Source organism: Triturus cristatus, chromosome 9, assembly GCF_964204655.1.
Source record: "Triturus cristatus chromosome 9, aTriCri1.1, whole genome shotgun sequence".
NCBI classification, from domain to species: Eukaryota; Metazoa; Chordata; class Amphibia; order Caudata; family Salamandridae; genus Triturus; species Triturus cristatus.
The window spans coordinates 859110759-859130286 of record NC_140592.1 but is presented as its reverse complement, the minus strand read 5'-3'; the positions used below and the strand labels follow the sequence as shown (position 1 = coordinate 859130286).

At 44.3% G+C, this 19528-nt stretch overlaps 1 protein-coding gene across 3 annotated transcripts in view; it reads right to left on the bottom strand.

Moving 5' to 3' along the window:
* The window catches only part of ZNF839 (zinc finger protein 839), a 188160-nt gene that overhangs the window by 109348 nt on the left and 59284 nt on the right, over positions 1-19528 (bottom strand). For 2 of the 3 annotated variants that reach the window (XM_085626338.1, XM_085626339.1), the window contains exon 3: positions 17767-18012. The exons of the other annotated variant lie outside the window; for it this stretch is intronic. In XM_085626338.1, coding sequence (XP_085482464.1) covers positions 17767-18012 — 246 coding nt within the window. The remainder of the gene's footprint in view (positions 1-17766; positions 18013-19528) is intronic. 3 annotated transcript variants of the gene reach the window in all.

The window sequence follows — 19528 nt, the reverse complement described above, 5'->3', positions numbered from 1 at the left end:
TGGCCATTACTGACCTAGGAGTATACGCTGTAAGTATTCTGAAGCTGCTCCCTCGGTCGTTGTCTTTCACTCTGCCTGGAAGTCTCTTGGTCTGTGGATGCTAGTCTCCTTCTGTTGGGGTCCTGGTCTTTCTCCTTCTCTTCCTCCCCCTCTCTCTACACACCGCTTTCGCCTATCTCGTTATATTTATGTCTGTCTTCTCTCTCTTAAATACATCACTAGCTTTCTATCTTCCTCTATGGTTGCTTGACTGACTATAGTCTCACCAGCCTCTCCGCTCATGCAGTTGTCAACATCAGTTCATCCTTGTAGCTATCTACCTGCCAATCAATCTCTGATTCTCCAATAAAAAGAAACCAAATCAGTCAGTCAGTTACTGAAATTCTTTAACATGTGTGATGCATGCAAACTGTACACATTTGTGTCTTTTTGGAGTACAGTCTCTGGCACACTGGCTACCATCTTACACATGAGGCCTCCAGAGAGTGCCAAGGTTGGTGGTGCACCCAACGTAGAGGTAGGTAACCACAGACATACCTACAGACATACGTACATACATACATAAAAGCAAAACACAGCCAGCTACCCACACATCTAGCAGACACACACACCAAGTCCTGGTTCTCTTGGCACACCAATAAGCCGTCATTATTTCTCATCAATCACAACCTGCTGCTGTTTGTTTAATTCTGCTGTACTCAAAGGAGAGAATGGTGTTCTGCAGAGCTTTTAATCACATGAAAACTAGGGTGACCAACTGGCATTGGTGCAAATTTAGGGCGGTAAGTGTACAAATTCAGGACAGAGGGTCAAAATTCAGGACAAAACGTGGGGACAAAAGGTAAGTTTTACAGACACATCAGAGGAAGTTGCACAATAGTATAAAAGTTAGTAAATAAACAACCACTTAAGTACAAGTCAAAATAAGTTTTATATTAGTTTGAGACAATTGTTTTTCGGTATGCGTGCAGCTTTGAGCAACTGTGCAGATCTGTGGTGGTATTTCATATGATAATAATCTATTTATATGGTTACTGCACTGGGTTGTCCAGTCTGATATTTTGCTTACAACTCCTGTTCCTGAGCAGGCATGTTTGGTGAGAGAAGTGGTCAGGAAACTTCTGTTCAGATAGACTTTATTACTAGCATCTCATATCTGAGTTCCATTGTGAGATGTAAAGCGGCACCCGTAGGTCAACTAAAAGGAGGATTGCTGTGATTAACCCACTATAGGGAAAGCATTATGGGTGTTTCAGCAAGTGGAACTTAAAATATGGAATCAGACATTGCTTATGGGGACTTTGCAGAGAGTTGCACAAGCTGACGGAAGTCACAAAGGTGCTTTTCCCTGCAGCTTTCTTAAAGAATGCACTGTCGATACACAATTACATAGTTTATTTTTGACGCCTTGCCTACTGCTATAAACACAATATACATCTCAAGCACAGCTCATGGCACTATGAGGCTCTCCCTAAAACCTTACAACTAAAGAAAAACATGCAAACATTTACAATTACTAGGGTAACATTCAAGTAGCAGTTGGGTGTCAGTCAAAATGTCATATGCATGATGTATAGACACATAAGCACACAGCAAATACAGAATAGTTACACATAGGCAAGGGAGTAGCCAGAAAATGTAAATACCTCCCACTTTGAACTAAAGCTCTTATGACACCAAGAAAGCAAAGTAAGTCATCACAACCCTCCCTAGAAGAGCTCTCTTGTCCAAGGATCTAGCCATTAATCCTTCCATCAATCCCCTGATATCCACCATTTCAAATGTACATTCTGTCATCTATAAATTCTTACATTCAGTCTTTCACCATTCATTCTTTCATACCATCTGTGTATCCATCGCTATCCAAACCTTTTCAACCATTTGCAAAACTATCCATCATCTATCCTTCCATCCATCATATCACACATCCATCCCTTCATCCACCCTTTCACTCATTCATCCATCATACATCCACCCAATTCATCCTTTCACTCATCCATCCACTCTTCCACCCATCCATCCACTCATCCATCAAACCATTCGCCCTTTCACTCATTCATCCATCCTTTCTTCTAGCTTTCCACCCTCCCGTTCACTCATGTATGCATTCTTTCACTCATCCATCTTTACATTCTTCTTTTCATTCATCCATGCACCCATTTGCCCATTCATTCTGTCAAGCATTCATCCATGCTTTTACTCATCCACCCATCCTCCCTTTCTCTCTCCATTCCCCTTTCACTTAGCCACCCATCCTTCCATCCACCCATCACCCATCTACCCACCCATTCCCCTACCCATCCAGTTGTGGACAAAAGAGGCCCATCAAGAACTTCACCCTAGCTGTAGTTCCTAAAGCAAGGGGTGGGGTGGGGTTGACTATGCCCCTGCACATACGCAATTTGAAAACGTAGTAGTTATGAGTCATGCATGATGGATGCACAGTGCCAGGATGTGAGTTTCTATCATTGCATCCAGGAACATTAGACGTACAAAAAGCCATGACCATTGGCTTTGTCAATGGATGTTAGTTGCATAAAATAAATAATCAAGCAGTGGCATAGCCAATAGGGCTCGCCTTTGGGCCCTTATAAGTGTTTAGCCATGCAACAGTTAATGTTGTTGCACCAAGGATATTGTGCTGCATAACTAAATACTTATAAGGTCCCAAAGGCGAGACCTATTGGCTATGCCAATGCTTGTTTCCTTATGGGTTAGGGGTACTACAATGCAAACTTATGTAATTTTCAGCATTTTTTGCCATGTTTGAAACATTTTAGGCTGCATGTATATGTTTCCACATTTGCATATATATGTATATATATGCATTTTTTATATGCTCCGGGATCCCACACGTGGGCAGAGATTATTCATAGATTATGACTATTGATGAGTATCACCTGGATGAGAATTACTTGCAAAGATGACGGCTCAAGCTGTTTGAGCACTGACACAGCAAGGGGATCCCTGGGTGATCTGGACTGGGCGCTATCTAAAAGGCGTTTGAAAGAGTCTATGTTTAACAGGGGCGATATAGCTAGTTTGTTTTTAGGTGTACAGGGCGCCCTAATAGATACGGACTGTAGGGAATTTGAGTATTGCAGTGGAGGGGAACTATTGCAGTGGAGGGGAACTATTGCACTGAAGGCTCACTATTTCTGAGTATATTTTCTCTACTTTCTGGAGAAAGAAATTAGCCAAATCTTGGCATTGCTGATTGTTTAGTGAGGGAGGTCTGGATTGAGTTTTGGAGACTGAAAGCTCCTTGACCACACTAAAAAGTGTCTTGGAGCAGCTCAGAGCGCCAAAAATAGTTGCGGATACATGCTCCGCTCGAGCAGATCTGCAAAGATTGTGATATTCCTCTTTAGCCCTTTTATAATCAGTTTTGGAGTCCAGTCGTCGAGTTGTACTCTATTCCCCAGGTGACAGCCCATGATCTGTGCCATAGCGGGCTTTGATGTATGGGGCGTACAGCCCGATTGGTTGCGACTCCAGGCGATCTGCTGAGGCCGCACTGCCGCTGCAGAGGACCGGCAAGAGGGGTGGACAGCAAGGCCAAGCAGCAGCCAGACACAGGCCCTTGTATTTAGCCTTCTCTTTTTTGAGTGTATCAGTGAACCAAGGCGCTGGAGGACGATGATTGTTAGCCCTATTTAGGGAAAGAGGAAGACCGGTATCAATTGCTTTAAGGAGCCACTTTTGTACGGTATCAGAGAGAGTGCCTAGCATTTGTTTAGTGACGGGCGTGTTTGAGGACAGAATCTTATTTAAAGCTGTCAAGTCTAGTTTTTTCCAATTTCTTGTTGGTTTCCTTAAAATAGGTTTAGCATTCACAGAATTAGCAAGGCATTCCAGATGAAAGCCAGTGGCAAAGTGGTCAGACCAGCATAAAGGGAGTGCTGGAATACAATGAATGCTGATAAACTGGAAAAGACAGGATCTAATAGGTGGCCTGCCACGTGCGTGGGGCCAGAATTATGTAAGTTAATGTTCAAGGCTGCCAGATCAGAAACAAGAGTAGCACTGATATTACATTTCAGATGCTCCAGATGCAAATTTAGATCACCCAGAATGGAAAAATTAGCAGTGTTCATGAGCAAAGGTATTAGCAGACCAGGGAACGTGGAGGCCCAAGGGACGGGTGGGCCAGGAGGACGGTACACAAGTGTCCCGGAAAAGGTGAACTTCGGGGTTAGGGCCAACTTAAATAGTGCTGCCTCACAATTTTTAAAAGGTAAATTTTCAAATTTACATTGATAGTCTTTTTAAAAAATAATGGCTATGCCTCCGCCTATTTTGGAGCTCCTGTCTTTTCTAACTATGGCGTAGTTGGGTAGCAAAGCAGATGCAACATCCGGGCCGGAGCTCTCATGCAGCCATGCCATGTTTCTCACGGAGACATCTAGTTGTTCGTTGACCAGAAGATCGAATATGTCAGCTTTGTACTTGGGAAGAGAGCAGCAATTAATTAAGAAGAATCCCTTGTTATCTTGAGCAACATTGTTACTGGGGGATGTTTTGTTTTTTGCAGCCACTGAAGTAGATTTGTTGCCTAGGGTTGTATTAAAGGCAAAACCGCAGCCTAAGCATTTTTAGGTCGAGGACTACCGGTCTGCCGAAGGCAGAACCGGAAGTCGGAGATTTAATGTTTTCTAGAGTGGCTATTTAGCCCGCCTCTCTTTTAGCTTCTCCTCCATTGGCTGGCTTCCTAAACGGAGGCCAGCCGTTGGAGGAGAGAGCCGTCCCTCCAAATAGGCTCCGTCTTTTTCAGATTCGGGGGCGTGTTCCTTGCTGTTCTTTCCACTTTTTAGCCACGCCCTTTTGAACAGCAGGAACACGCCCCCGAATCCGAAAAAGTTTCGAAGCTTCCATCCGCCATTTTTGAGCAATCACGCGAAGCTCCGAGTGCGTTGCGGCGGCGCCGGGCTCGGGAATCCTGTGCACAGCTCCCAGGTGCAGCCTGCTCTATGCCCGGCTGCCCTGTGCGCATCACAGACCAACAGCCGTCTCCTCCCGAGGATCCCGGTGGCTGCGCTCCACCCTCAGCCCGGCCGCTATCTTCCAGTGCCGTCCGCGCCGCGGCACACTAAGCACCTTAGTAAACATCAATTGGCTGCTAATGGCTTAGGGGGAAGACAAGGAAGGAGTGGACATTACTGAAAGGAACCAGGGACACTAAAGAGCGAGTTGGGGTAGCAGCCTCCGTCAGTGCGATATGAACATTGGTCTGCATGAACAGAAACCACAGCAGCGAATGCTACGTAAAACCGTAGACTGGAAGCAATCGATATAGGGAGCGGAATGGAGTGTAAAAGTCGCTTCAAATGCTATGTTTACCGCTTGGGATGCGCGGGGAAGGGCAGAGGTAGTTGTCTGTCATACTATGTATTTAGTGCTGGTTTCCGTGTCTTCTTTAAGTTTATAACACCGGCATTACCAAATGACGTAAAACAATAATTTTAGAGCTATTAAAAGCTTTTTGGGGAGTAATCTGCAGTTCGTTTAATCCGCAGGCGCGTTCACAGGAAAATCGCAACTAAATGAAAGCGGTCCCAGGAGACTGAAACCCGGAGTTTGCTTTGCCAGAATTGAAATCCGCGACACCCAGTCTCTAGAGTGAATAAACGCGTCTGCTGAGTTTCCTCACTCGCTAGATGCAAGGATGTGAGGGCGGGAGTTATCGCCCCTTCACTTAATAAATGGAAATGTGACACTTCCTTGCTCGGTGTGTGTGTGTGTGTGTGTTCTGTTCTGTTTCTAAGAGCTGCTGACTTTGGCATATAATTGACACGAGAAACGGGGATGAGGTGCCCAAGAGCACACAGTTTGGTCAGTATGATGGGGAAGTAGAGATTTGGGTCCAGGTCTCGTGTTTGTGTGGTTTGCCCTAGCCTGTGCCCTTCTCAGCGGTGTTCACCTGTCGAGTCTGCGATCTGATAAAGTGAGCTCTTATGAGCGCCAGGGACACCCCGCCATTACACACACTAGACACGGAAGGTCACAAGCGATCCGTACTTGCCATGTGTGTTTGAGTACCCGCATAACACACTTGCAAGCCCCAGAAACTTAGCAAAGGCCCACGCAGGATGTGCAACCAAAGTCAGTCGTGTGCTCTCGTTTCACAAATCACTGTTAACAGATCACTTTGACCAGCTGCTTTTAGTGAAGTAACGGAATACTACAAGTCCCAGAATGCACTGATTAATGACATGAAAGCCGATGTCTCAAGGCATGGTGTCAAGTTGGCAACTCTTCCAAACCTCAGAAAACAGCATACATGGCTCCCAAGAGCTGCTGCTGGCAGCGTTGAGAGGGGGAGGGCTTCCTTGCAGTCACACCTTCATGACAATGGGGAGGGGGTGGAAATGGGAAGGGGTGTTTAACAATGACCTGTCACAGGCAGGAGCCGCGGGATTAGCTTGAAGTCCCGTGAAGAGGCCTGGCTGCTGAGGCCCCGGGAGGCAGGATGACAGATGGGGGAGGTGTGTGCCCACAGGCCGAGGCATGCCCCCCCCCCCCTTCCGGGGAAAGGTAATGCAAAAGGCTCTCTTCACCCCCAAGGCCCTCCCAAGGATGGGTCGTATAGCCAAGCCCCGCAGCTTTCTACTCGGCACCCCATTTATTTCACCACAACTTGAGCAAAGCGAGATAAAGTAGAAAATATATATATATATATATATATTGTTTGCATGTATCCGGAGAAGCCTCCCCAGCCGAACGGGCTGATGGGATCAGCGGACACTGGGACTGTGTGTGACCCCATTGTCACAGCAGGGCCGCTCGGGCTTTCATCCTCCTGAGGCTGATCAAATGAATACGTTTGAGGTGTAATAAACATCTGTTATACTGTGCCAAGAAACCCTCAGGCGCACGTTAGAAAAACACTCTATGTGAGACCCCACGTCAACCCCGGAAGAATGCACTCACGGGGAGGGGGTGCGCAGGCCCGTGTCCAGCGCCTCCAGTCCTTGCTTTCAAGCACCCTTCTCGCCGCATGCTGTGCCAAGCTAAAAACTAGAATTAAAGGCCTCTGTGCGAGGCTGCAGATAAGGTTTTGAAAGGGGAGGATTTAATTCCTTACTTTTGGAAACTGACAGTAAAATGTTTTCTTAAGGATTAAATACCTCAAACCTCATTCCAAAGGGGAGCTTTTTTAAATGAGTAACGTTGACAAATGTGTGTTTAATTGATCAACCATGACTCTCCATTTCATGTAATCCATACTTCTTAGCTGGCACTTCAAGTAAATGAAAGAATTCATTTTTCACGTATAAAAAAAATAACCTTGTGATCGGACACGCAATAATAGCGTGTTTTTATGTTTTTGCAGCTGCCCGCGGCTTACGCCTCCATCTTCTCTGCTTTGGTCACTACGGCAGTGCTGGTGGTGAATTGAGAAGAACTCTCTGTATCTCCTTCACTCACATTTCTTTTCTTTTTGTGTTCATTTGTTAGACCTGGGCATTATTGGATGTACCCACAGTAGTGCTTTAAATTGGCGCACCTATTGAAATGCTGTCCATTTTAAACACAGACCATTACTGTTTCAAAAACACAGGGCCTGACGCCAGGGTTCTCAGTCACAAAACTGTCAGTGGGCATGAAGGTACCCATTATATATTGTAATTGTAAATATCCAGTTTTGGACAAACGGCAACCAAGCATTTAGTCTAATTCTAAGCGCTCACAATCGTTAAAGGCCCAAGATCACACAACCTGATCTCCCGTATACATGTCCACACACACACTGCATCTCTTGCCTGTTTGTACTGCTGCCTTTTGGTTGGATGTGTTACCTGTTACCTGTTATTGTGTTACGTTCAGATATATTTTTTGTACATAGTTTTATATAGCGCAAACTTGACCCGAATCGGGTTTCAGAGCGCTTTACATAGCACCAGTTGCATTACATGAGGACACATTCATTTTTGTCTCTGGGAGATTAAGTGATTTGCCCAGAATCACAGGATGTTCTGCGTCATTGCCAAGACTCGAACCCAGATTCGAGGTCGGACGCCCTAGCCAACGCTTTATAGGGCGCTACAAGCAGCACTAGTGCCATTTCTAAGCACTGTAAATGAAAGATGTCACTATTCTGTATTGCAATACATTTAAAGTTGAAAGGATGAGTCTGCCTTCCCAGATTCGAACTCTTGATCTTCAGAACACCGCATTTGTCAGCAGGGAGCGCTCAGCTCACCGAGCCTTCCTGCAGGCTTTTTTGCAAAGATGTTGTGTATTGTGGTGATGTTATGATGGTCCAGATTTGTCACGAGATATCGTGCTATTTGTGTATTTGAGTTAAAAAAAAAATCTTTGACAGTTGGTGTGGCACTGGCACGCGGTGAAACCATTGAGAGCATATGAGTCCTTCAGTTTGTGAGCGTTCCATATATAGGAGGCGCGTGGCTTCTAGACTCCTACACAGCCGTACTGCAGACCGTGAGCATTGTATCGCAGTGTGTGATCTGCAATATTTGCCACACACACATGCAGTGGATCACACATGCGGTGGAAGCTCTTTTGATCCTATTGGAATATAGGATGCACAACCCAGGGTGTCAAGCGCAGGCCCGATCCACTGTATAGTTTCTGGATAATGTAATATGCAGGAGTTCAATATAGATTGTATATTATACGTTAGTGCTAGGTTTCCAGAGCCTGTGTTGACGGTGTTATATAGTCATTCTAGAAAAAAATTCGGGAATGTGCGTTTCATCTTCACGTGAAACACCGTTCTGGGTGCCAGTGGGCTGGGGCTGTACTCCAGGGGTGCCCTTTTACAGGTGACCATCAAGGGACGCTGACGAGCCCACCCTTTGGACTCAATTGGCTGTTGCGGAAATCCATTATAACGGTGGAATGTTCACATAAACAAATAGATGGATGCCACGCCGTGCCAACTGTGCCCACCCCAGCAGTGTGGATGACTCCACGTCCGTGGCATTCAGTTTGTGAAGTGTGTTTGTATAGCGGGCCGATCTTGCAGGCACCCAGCATTGGCACCGGATTCGCCAGGATAGGATTTCACGTACCAGTTTATCCTTTGGGGAAAAAATGCTTTTAAACTATCACCCTGCAGACACAACATCGGCAGTCAGCACAGCTTCCCTCTGGTGTTTAATCATTCATTCATTCAAATGAGGGGAAGATACCCAGGATACAATACGCCCCTAACCTGCGCATGCCCTGCTAAATCTGGAAGGCAGGAGTAAATCAAGTGCGCGCCCGTCTCACCCCCTCAGAGAGGAGTAAGTGCACGTCTGCCTAACCCCCACCCCCTTGAAGAGGAGTGCATGCCCGTCTCATCCCCCCTCAGAGAGAAGTAAGGGTAAGTGTACGCCCGTTTTACCCCCTCAGATAGGAGTAAGTACACTCCTGGTACATTTGATCCCCTCAGCAAAGAGTAACTGCACGTCTGCCTCACCCCCTCGAAGAGGAGTAAGTGCATGTTAGTCTCATTCCCCCAGACAGGAGTAAGTGCAGCCTGCTGCTGCGCTCCCGTCTCACCAGAACACTCAGATAAGCATGTCGGTGCTTGGGTGCGGCGTGGGATATGCTGGGCGAATGGGAGTGAGGTGGAGCTACAATAACAAAGGACGTCACAACGCAATCTGACAGGGAAAGGTTAGTGGGAGGGGGTGAGAACTGATTATTTGGAAGGGTGGCAAATTATACTGTTAGCACGCTGCTTTTTGTTTCCCACAGCTATTCTCTTTGTATTGGTTTTATTTTTCAATGCACTGAAAAAGAGGCAGCACAACTGATGGGAGAGGTTTGTGTATTTCCAAAACCCCGTGTTATCTATCGTTCTGTTTTACATACGACCACAGTTGCCTTATTTCACTAGAACACTTTTATTAAATAGCGATATGACCGCACTGTACAGTATGAAAAGGTACACGTAATACATTTCAAAAGTATGCGTACTGGGGTTGCAGCAATGGCTACAAAGCACAGCATCCAGGTGTACGCATATTATGCACGGGCAGCCAGTACACCCTGTCTGCTGAGCCTCATCGCTCCAGATGTACTCATGAACTGATATTAAAATCTGTGGGCTTCATACTACACTCAAGTCATTCTGAAAGATAAGATGAGCAATTAGTAGCTGGCATATATTCATAGTGAATAATAGGTTAGTTGTAAAATGTAATATCCAACGTGAAATAGGATTGAGTCCAATCACAAGAAAGGCCAGTCACAACATCACTCTATGCTTATATATCACTACCTCACAACATCCCTCTCCCTCACTACCTCACTCTTTCACTACCTCACTCTCTCTATCTCACTACCTCACTCTCTATCTACCTCACTCTCCATCACTACCTCACTCTTTCACTACCTAACTCTCTCTATCTCACTACCTCACTCTCTATCTACCTCACTCTCTATCTCACTACCTCACTCTCTAGCAACCTCACTCTCTATTTCAATACCTCTCTCTCTCTCTCTCTCTCTCTCTCTCTCTATCTCACTACCTCACTCTCTCTCTCTGCTAATGCAATAGGTATCACATATGCAAAAAAAAGCTAGTGCCAATAGAAATGACAATGCCATTTATTTAGGGATACAATAATGATAAAAAAATTATGAGCAATACCAATAGCTCTACCTATAATATTGCCGAGACCATTGCATTGTAAATGCTTGTTTTCTCCTGATCTCAAAATGTAGTCATGTACAATCCAGGGGCAGTGGAGTGCGGTAAGTCATAAGTTGGCTGATGGAGTAGCAATGTCTGAGGGCCCTGGCCCCTGGTCCCCTTCGAGCGCAGACAGGCTTGCCTTAGGCGCGCCACACCTGCTGCACGCATCCGCTGCGCGTCGGCGCCATGTCCTCTTTTGTAGTTAATTGAGCAACTACTCAGGGGAGGACTAGACCGACACCCAGTCAAGATGGTCACCGCTTCGAATGCCACCAGAAGCAGGGAAAAAAACGTGACATGTTTGAACTCCCTCCACTACAAACAACACAAGCTGCGATGGAACGGGGAGAAAACAACCGCCGGTAGGTGAGAGCGAGTGGTGCTTAAAAGTATTTAAAAGTAAGTAACAGATAATGAAGCACAAAATAAAAAAATTTAAAAAGCGACGCCAGTTAAGTGAAAGAGTAAAAGATTAGCGCCTGTAACAATCGCGCACCTTAGAGGCCTGCAGCTTCAGACTAAGCAGCTATTCCGCTGCGCGTCGGCGCCATGCCCTCTTTTGTAGGCAATTGAGCAACTACTGCGGGGAGGACTAGACCGACACCCAGCCAAGATGGTCACCGCTTCGTATGCTACCGGAAGTTGGGGAAAAAACGGGACGTGATTGAACTCCCTCCACTACAAACAGCACAAGCTGCGGTGGAACGGGGAGAATGAAATGTATGTATGAAATGTAGTTCTGCACGTAAGCACAGACTTATCCTTGCAGAGGTATCCAAGAAGTCATATTTCTTGCCATGTTAACAGAAAAAACCCCTCAAACATTTTTAAACATACAAGGTTAACATTGCGAGGAATATTCAAAGATGAGCCTGTTTGCCAGCACTCTCTGCTTTTGCAAATAAGGAAGTTGATTTCCTCACCGGGTAACTTTTTCTGCCCAAGATCACGCCATGTGGGAAGCCGGAATTAGAACCAATGCCTTCTAGAGAGGACGATAGGAACTGGCCACATTTCTGCTGTTGGATCTATCAGTAAATCTTTTCAGCGCTCATATTCTCAGATAAATTGTCATATTTAGTCATTGTAGGGCCAGTCCCGGGGAAGAGTTCACATGGACTATGAGCCACCAGTTGTAGTTCTTTTATTCACGGTTTATGTTTTTTATATGTCACATTTCAGCTGTTTCTTGCTGTTCTAGATAACACATTAATCTGCAGCACACTTTATGACCACTCACAGGGCCAGCCAACAACATTAACTCTGTTCACAACAAACACCAGATCTTCTAGCAAGGACACGGTCATATTTTTGCATTCCACTATCTTTGACAGCTCCTGATCCACATACAGTATGTCGTCTAGATAAATCATTAGACTTACACCACATTTCCTAAGAAACACTGCTACCGACCGTAGTACCTCTGAGAAACACCACGGGCAGAAAACAGACCGAATGGCTGGCAAAGAAACTTCCACATTCCTCCACCCCACCTGAACTTTAAAAATCCTTGATGGGGTTCCCATATCAGAATTGTCAAATAGGCATCTTTCAAAGTCAACCAAGTCAACCAATTCCCAGTCTGCAATATGTCTGTCAATAAGTGCATGCCTTCTATCTTGAAATGGTGGTATTCCACCCAATCGTTGAGGGTTTTCAGATTTATCACTGGTCTCGTACCCTTGTAATTTTCCTCAACCAGAAATATACTGCTTACAAATCCTTTTAACCCTTCTTTAACTTCCACAATTGCTCCCTTCACCACCAATTCCTGAACCTTATAATTTCTGGGAGATGGAACTGTACGGGTCCTTTCATAAAATCTATGTGATAACCATGCACCGTTTCCAGTGCCAAGGATCCCCGGTACCAGAGTCCAATTACTGAAAATTGAGCAAGTTTGCTGCCCAATTCTGATGGGGTAATAAAAGTGTCTGTTCTTACATGATCCCTGGGAACTACGGTCTCCACGATTTCCTCTCCCTCTTGATCTTGGTTTCTGGGGATAAAATCTCCCTGCCTGATATGAGGTCTGATACTGATTGGGCCGAAGACCTTGTGAAAACAAAGCTCCTGTGAAGCCCTGACCATGGCCGGGGAACCAGCCTCTTGTTCGCCCGGCCCAACTAAAAACACATGTCAAAGACTTTCTTGATCGCACATTGAGATCTTTGCAGGGAACTAAAGGCCCTACATACTTCAACATTTCCTTTATAATTTCACCTCAAAATAATAAGCCATTTGCAGCTTGCCCCGCCTCAGTTTTGGTTAATTTCACCCATTTCGGGTCTATTTTAAGTAAAATACTTTTTCTACGTTCAATATAGTCGTATTTGCATTTCCTAACAAACAAACTGTCCTCTAAATCCATTGTCTTAATTCCTCCACATCTAACGTTTCTTTACTAACATAAGCCTCCTCAGCCATATCAAAGATCTTTGTCAATGGTCCAATGAGCACATTTTCAGGCCTTTATTCAGTCGGTTCCTGGGATCTCATCCCCTCTGCTAACAAATGCCAGAATCTTAGCATCAAAACCAAGAGTCATGGCCTCAGACATTCCGATCTCGGGCCTAGCCATACATCTTTATGAATTTGTTTCCTCAACCATGTTTGTACATATTCAGCAACATGTGCTGCCGGGGAGAACTCTGGTAAAAGCTGATGTTTCGATAACATGGGACCATAAAGGGTCTGTTAAAACCCCAGCTTCTCAGCTTCGACTGCTCTCTAATTGTTCGGATCTCTGCATCATATCTCTATTCTCATTATCTGACTCAAATACATAAGAGCTCAATTCCACTTCTGCAATACCAGAAGATTCACCATAGAGAACCACAGAATGTTGGGGGCGTGGCTTGGCGCACGGACATGATGGCCGCTACCGAGTGAAGCTCCGGGAGAAAGGTGCAGTTATCCTGGCACTTCTCCTGGCTGGGCTCCCTCTCAAGCATCGGCCGGGGGCGGAGCCCGTGAGCCCCCCCACCGGCGCAGCGGTGTGCAGATTGGCGGAGACACTGCGCCGCGGAGTGACGGCGGTGGCCGGCAGGAGTGAGGCAGCGGGAAGGAGCGGCGGCCGGCCGCGTCTACTAATTTAGCCCGCGGTTGGCCACGAGGGCACCAGACCGCGGGGCCTACAGCGCTTGTGTCGGGGCGCTGCTGGAGTGCCGGCCCGAGGTGTCCAGGTCAGGAAGCGACAACGTTGGCTGGCTGATGTGGAGGCATGTGAGCCCCTATGGTCCCAGGAGAGCAACATAGCTCATCCACATTATAGACTGAGAAAACAGAGTATGTCATGGTAATATTACTTTCTAAGCTTGTATGAGGCTCCTTGAGAGACAATAATAACCGGTCATTATTCATGGTTAGCTGACAGGCCCTTGTACAGTTTTCTCTGTGTTCAGAAAATCCATACCTCCAATGAACAAGCTCCTATAAAGGACCTTCCAGACTATTCTAAAAGGATTATTTTTTCCAAAGAAGCCCCTTTAACACGCCCTCTAGTTTTCCACAGTTTTCCCTTGGAATACTTAATACCGAATTCTGAGCCACACAGAGGACTGCAGCAATATCAACTGAAAACCACCATTCTCAGCAGCAAGAATGCTGGACTTTTTCAGGGCTTGACCCTCTCCAAAACAGGCCGATTTACTCCTTATTACTTCACTACCATGATGAAATAAATCTTTCCCTCGCCATTTCCAGCTGGTTCTCCTGTGGGGTCACAACCACACCTTCTTATGACCTGGTAACAAAGCCAATGTACTTCGATTAATCTTCAGTCCAGCATCTATACCACATTGTCTGTACATTTCCAGCTGTCTCCTACATATAACAACATTTCAGTCACATAAAAGAAAAGGTATTTTCCCCCTCTTACCGATTCTACATCATAACAAACTGGGTCTGTCCCCTCAGGACTCGGACATAGGAACATATAGCAGAAATGACAGTGGATCACTGTAAAGGCAGGGATATTCAGTTACTATTACAAGAGCCATAGGCTTCTTATATAGTAGTCTCACCATTTTAGCCTACACAAATCCAAGAACCATATAGAGAAATAGATTCTGAATGCGCGAAGGTACATGCAATAACACAAATGCACTATACAGAGGATTTTCAGCATTTATTTTTAGTGAATTACAGTGAGTATTTTCCAGTGGTTATCAAGGTTCACACATTTTGAGCTTTCTAGTGTTTATAAAATACATACGCTGACATTTTTATTGTACCAGAATCATCACCACCGTGAGATGAAGAGCATAGAAGTTATCACATTTTTAGGGTTTCACAGACCGCGACATGCTAAGAAGTGACGAGCCTGAAAAATATCAATATGTCCCTGTATAGTAGTGCTCTTGCTTTTGGAATAGAGGAGAGCTGAAGAGGGAGACAGCAGAACAAACTGCTGTAATGTGTTGTAACCTGCCATACATGGTTTCTTACTTCCCAGATACCCCTCTTTAGAAAGAGTATCCTGGCCTCCAAGTTGCACACACATCCCTTAAACAGATTTTCAACCTGAATTGGCCAAAATGGGTGGGGCAGCAGATGCATTCTCGCTCCAACAACAAATCAAAGTCTGCCGTGACACAATGTTGTACAGAATTCCATTTAAAACGTCAGATTTGTATTTTATGTAAGATGTTTCAGTGGATTATTCTTTTTTGCATGGGATCTTGTGAAAATCAGAGAGGCACACCGATAATATTGGTGAAACAGATCCATTATGCACATAATGTAAACTCCTACATGTGGCCTGTAAGGAGTAAGTTTGAATTTTTGAAGGTTAAAACACAACCATTCAATCTAATGCTTAGTTATAATGGGTAGAAATAAAGACTTAAGTGACAAAAATAAGTGGCTACTCGCCTTTACGAGGGCTTCAGGGCTACGCACACTGTGTTTTCTGGTCCATTATTACTATACCAAAAGTGAATAATAACCTATTCTCTTTTGGTATAAGAAAAAATGCTGACCCTTAAGTTCAGAAGCAGCCTGAGGCAGCCATTGACATTGTTTGATGGTAGGCATAGGCACGCGAAGGTGCCTGCAACAGCTATCAGAGCCATTGTCCATAGCTGGTAGAGCCACTGGCCTCAGCGGTCGGGCACTCATCAGTGCCTCCACATCTCTGATATGCAGAAGCGTCCTTGGTAGAGGTAGCCTCGGGTGCTGTAGGCCTAATCTCTGCATGGTCCGGGGGTACACATCTGTCCCTCCACCCTTTCCAAACTTGTCATAGAGTTAGTAAAAGGTGGGGTGTAAAGTAAGAGACTGACACGGGGTACCTGCAACTGTTGAGGTTTGATATTTCAGTTTCATTCTCACCTGTTGAATCAAGTGGGAGGGAGCAGTGTGGCTGCTCCTCTGAGTGCAAATGGAGCAGTATTTGCTCAAAAGTGACCAGCACAGGCACCAAGGTACTTAAACAAAATGCAATCAAATGTTATTTACATGCACTAGGTTGAGTGTCGAGAAGTGTGAGAATGTGTGGGTGTGTCTATGAGTGAATGTGTGTGAGCGACAAGGTGAGAGAGTGAGTGGGAAAGTAAACGCATGAGTGAGAATGAATAAGAGTACTGAAAGTGACAGATTGAGAATGAATGAGTGACTGAGTGCAAGTGAGAATGAGTAAGAGTAAATGCCTGCAAGAGAGTTAGTGAGAATGAATAAGGAAAAGCCTGACAGTGTGACCAAGAATGAAAGTGATTGACAGAATTACGGAGTATAACTGAGCGAGAATGAGTGAGAGAATAAGTGAGAATAATTGAAAATGAGTAAGAATGAGTTCAACGGAGTCGGGAAGAGAAATTAAGAAATAGTAAATGTGAGTGCAAGTATGAATGAGAATCAGTGAATTAATGAGACGGAGTGTGAATAAGCGAGAATTAGAGTGAGTGCAAGTGAGGGTGAAGAAGACTATCAGTGAGTAAATGTAAATGGGCATGAGTGAGTTAGAATGTGGTGTGGTACTTGTGAGTCTTCAGTACTCCCTGCATACTGTAGGCAATTCTTGGCTTACACTGACACCAATTGCAAAATGTTGGCATACTGGAGGTAATACTTTGTACTGACATACTAGAGGTAAAGCTTGGCATATAGGAAACCATAGCAAAGTGATGGCACTTAAATACTGGAAGAAATTCAAGACACATTGGGCATGCATGGAAAAATGCTGGCACTGACATACTTGATGCAATTCTAGGTATGTTGGCAAACAATGGCAAACGTTTGGTGCAGACTAATTGTATGTAGTTGTTGGCCATATGGGAGGAAAACCATTATGTCTGGGAGGGATAAAACCATTACAAAATACTTGCCATAATACTGGAAACCACTAAACAGAAGGGTTGTCCACAGTATATGGACAGCATAAGTGCACAATGTTGGATATTGTATGTAATGTTTGGCAAAAGAAAACGCACCCAAGTATTATAGGGGGCAGCAATAGCCATGTACTGTCCCGGACACAAAGGGCGTTTTTTTTTTTAACACACTTGATTGTGCGCAAAGTATATATATTTTTTTTAAATGGGCGTGTTAGGTTTCAGTGGTTTGATATCATAAAGTGACTCCCAATATTCAATTATTGCTCTTTATATGCCTATGCGTTTGAGCAAATGTATGTGAAAAATCTGCTTTAAATATGCACTATTTTAACCCCATTTCTTTCAAAATCTTGTCAGTGGAGAACTCTCTTCTCAAACCCAAAGAGAAGTCGTCAGGCTCACTTGCTGAAATTCTAGCCAAGTATTATGCTCCACCAATTTCAAAGATCACTAGATGTTTGCAGTTTGCATTGTGTTCTATACAAAGAGCTAAAAACATTTTCAAATCTTACATTATCTTTTGGCAACTTGTGAAGTGACATGAGAGCGTGCATCTTTGCCCATGTCACAGAGAACAATAAAAATGGACCCCACATTAAGTTTTTTTAACACATAGGAGTGAGAGTTACCAGCCATAAGAATACAATGTAGATATATATATAAAATTGATTTACTGGTACAGTTTGCGACCAACAAAATTACGACCAACAAAATTACAAGAGTATATCACTATACAACAGGCATTATGTATGCATGCCAAGTTTACAGAGTGCATACCTCTTTTAATCTGGATTTTCTGTGCAAAATAGGATTCTCTGCTCTTGCACGGGCAAGTGACTTTGTATGTTGAGGACATCTGGAATGTCTTCTTGGTTTTGGTCTTTCATGTTTACTTGGTTTCTCAGATCTTTTACAACCTTTAGGCCTCCCTGGCCCTTTATTCATTGTTGGCAGCCATTGCACTTTTACATCATCTTCATGACGTGGATCAGAAGACTTCTCGGCTTCTACAGATCGACCGGACTAAACATTTTACAGTCAGTAAAATTCAAACCCAAGATTAAATTAAGAAGCATTTTAGAGTGCTCTAAAAATAAAACATACCACATCTTTCCATATATTCCATTCTCACTTGTTTTTTTTAACCACCAGTAGGAAAGAGAAAAGAAAGTTACTTAGCTTTAACAATAGATTTCCAGCAGAGGTCCTTTATTTTGGCACATAATCCACTGGAATTAGGCAAGGATTTTGCATACCTAGTTCAGATGAGGGCTGCATCATTCCAAAACAAGCATTGGCATATCCAATAGGTCTTGCTTTTGGGACCTTATAAGTGTTTAGTTATCCAGCACAATATCCTTTGTGCAACAACATCAAGTGTTGCATGGCTAAACACTTATAAGATCCCAAAAGCGACACCTATTGGCTAGGTCAATGCGTGTTTAAATTTGGTAAGTAACTACAGCAGTCTAGAAAAGATTGGACGTGAAAAGTAGATAAAATGAAACCACGTCAGTGGAAACGCGATAATAATAAAAACAGGTTCTTCAACAGGCAAAGTGTGAATTGTTCCATTACTTAACCCTCCTCTCCTTCCTGGTGCCGGTATAATGTTCTACTTGCCTGGCATGGCTAATCTGAAGCACAAAAGCGAAACCGTGCTTAGTATGCATTATGGCAACAGAACAGACGTTCTATCTAGCCTTTGCTGCTGGTGCAAGCAGCAGCCCAATTCATGTTCTTTTGCAGCGTAACAGGAGACATGAGGCACCTCCCGTCCCAACCCTTTAAACTCTACACGTGGTTTCTTTAATTGGATAACATTCAAGCTAAGCAGCGGTTAAAGAACAACTACAACAAAGAAAGCGTTCTGTGTAGCATGGGCACTGCCAAAATGCCAAACTGGAAATAATGCTTTCTCTTATGGAACAAACGGTTGTTTCCATATTTTGATCAGCTGCATAAACTTCGAATTTCTCTCGATTTAAGAAATCTGGACATTTCGCCGTCCAGATGGCAGCCGTGGTAACAAAAGGTAATCTTCTGTGTCTGGTGTTGGCTGAGAAGTGTCCATGGTATAAATCGAACTGTTCTCTGCTTACAAGCGAATATTATAAAACATATTTTGCGTGCACATATATCTTGTACGTTAAAGTGTTTAGTAATGCCTTTTGTTTTGTGTTTCCCTTCACAGCTACTGGTTGTGATTTTAATTGTGCTGGAGGATCTTCATTAGTGGAGATTTCACAAAGCTCCTTCATTAGTGAAAAAAAGGCTGTCAGACGAGATCTTTTGCATGCAAGGAGAATGTCAGCCTTACCTCGGTCATTTGTAACATAATAAGCACAAGCACAATGATTGCAATGCGGGAGCACTGGGGTAAGGGTAGAAATAACGCCTGCGCAACATCTGTCCTTGTGTAACGTACCTGATGCTCATGTAAAGAGCTCCAATAGCTTCGGGTCATAAACCGGCAAAAAAACATCCTGTGATCCTGGGCAAATCACTTAATCTCCCCCTGCCCACCCAAAATGAATGT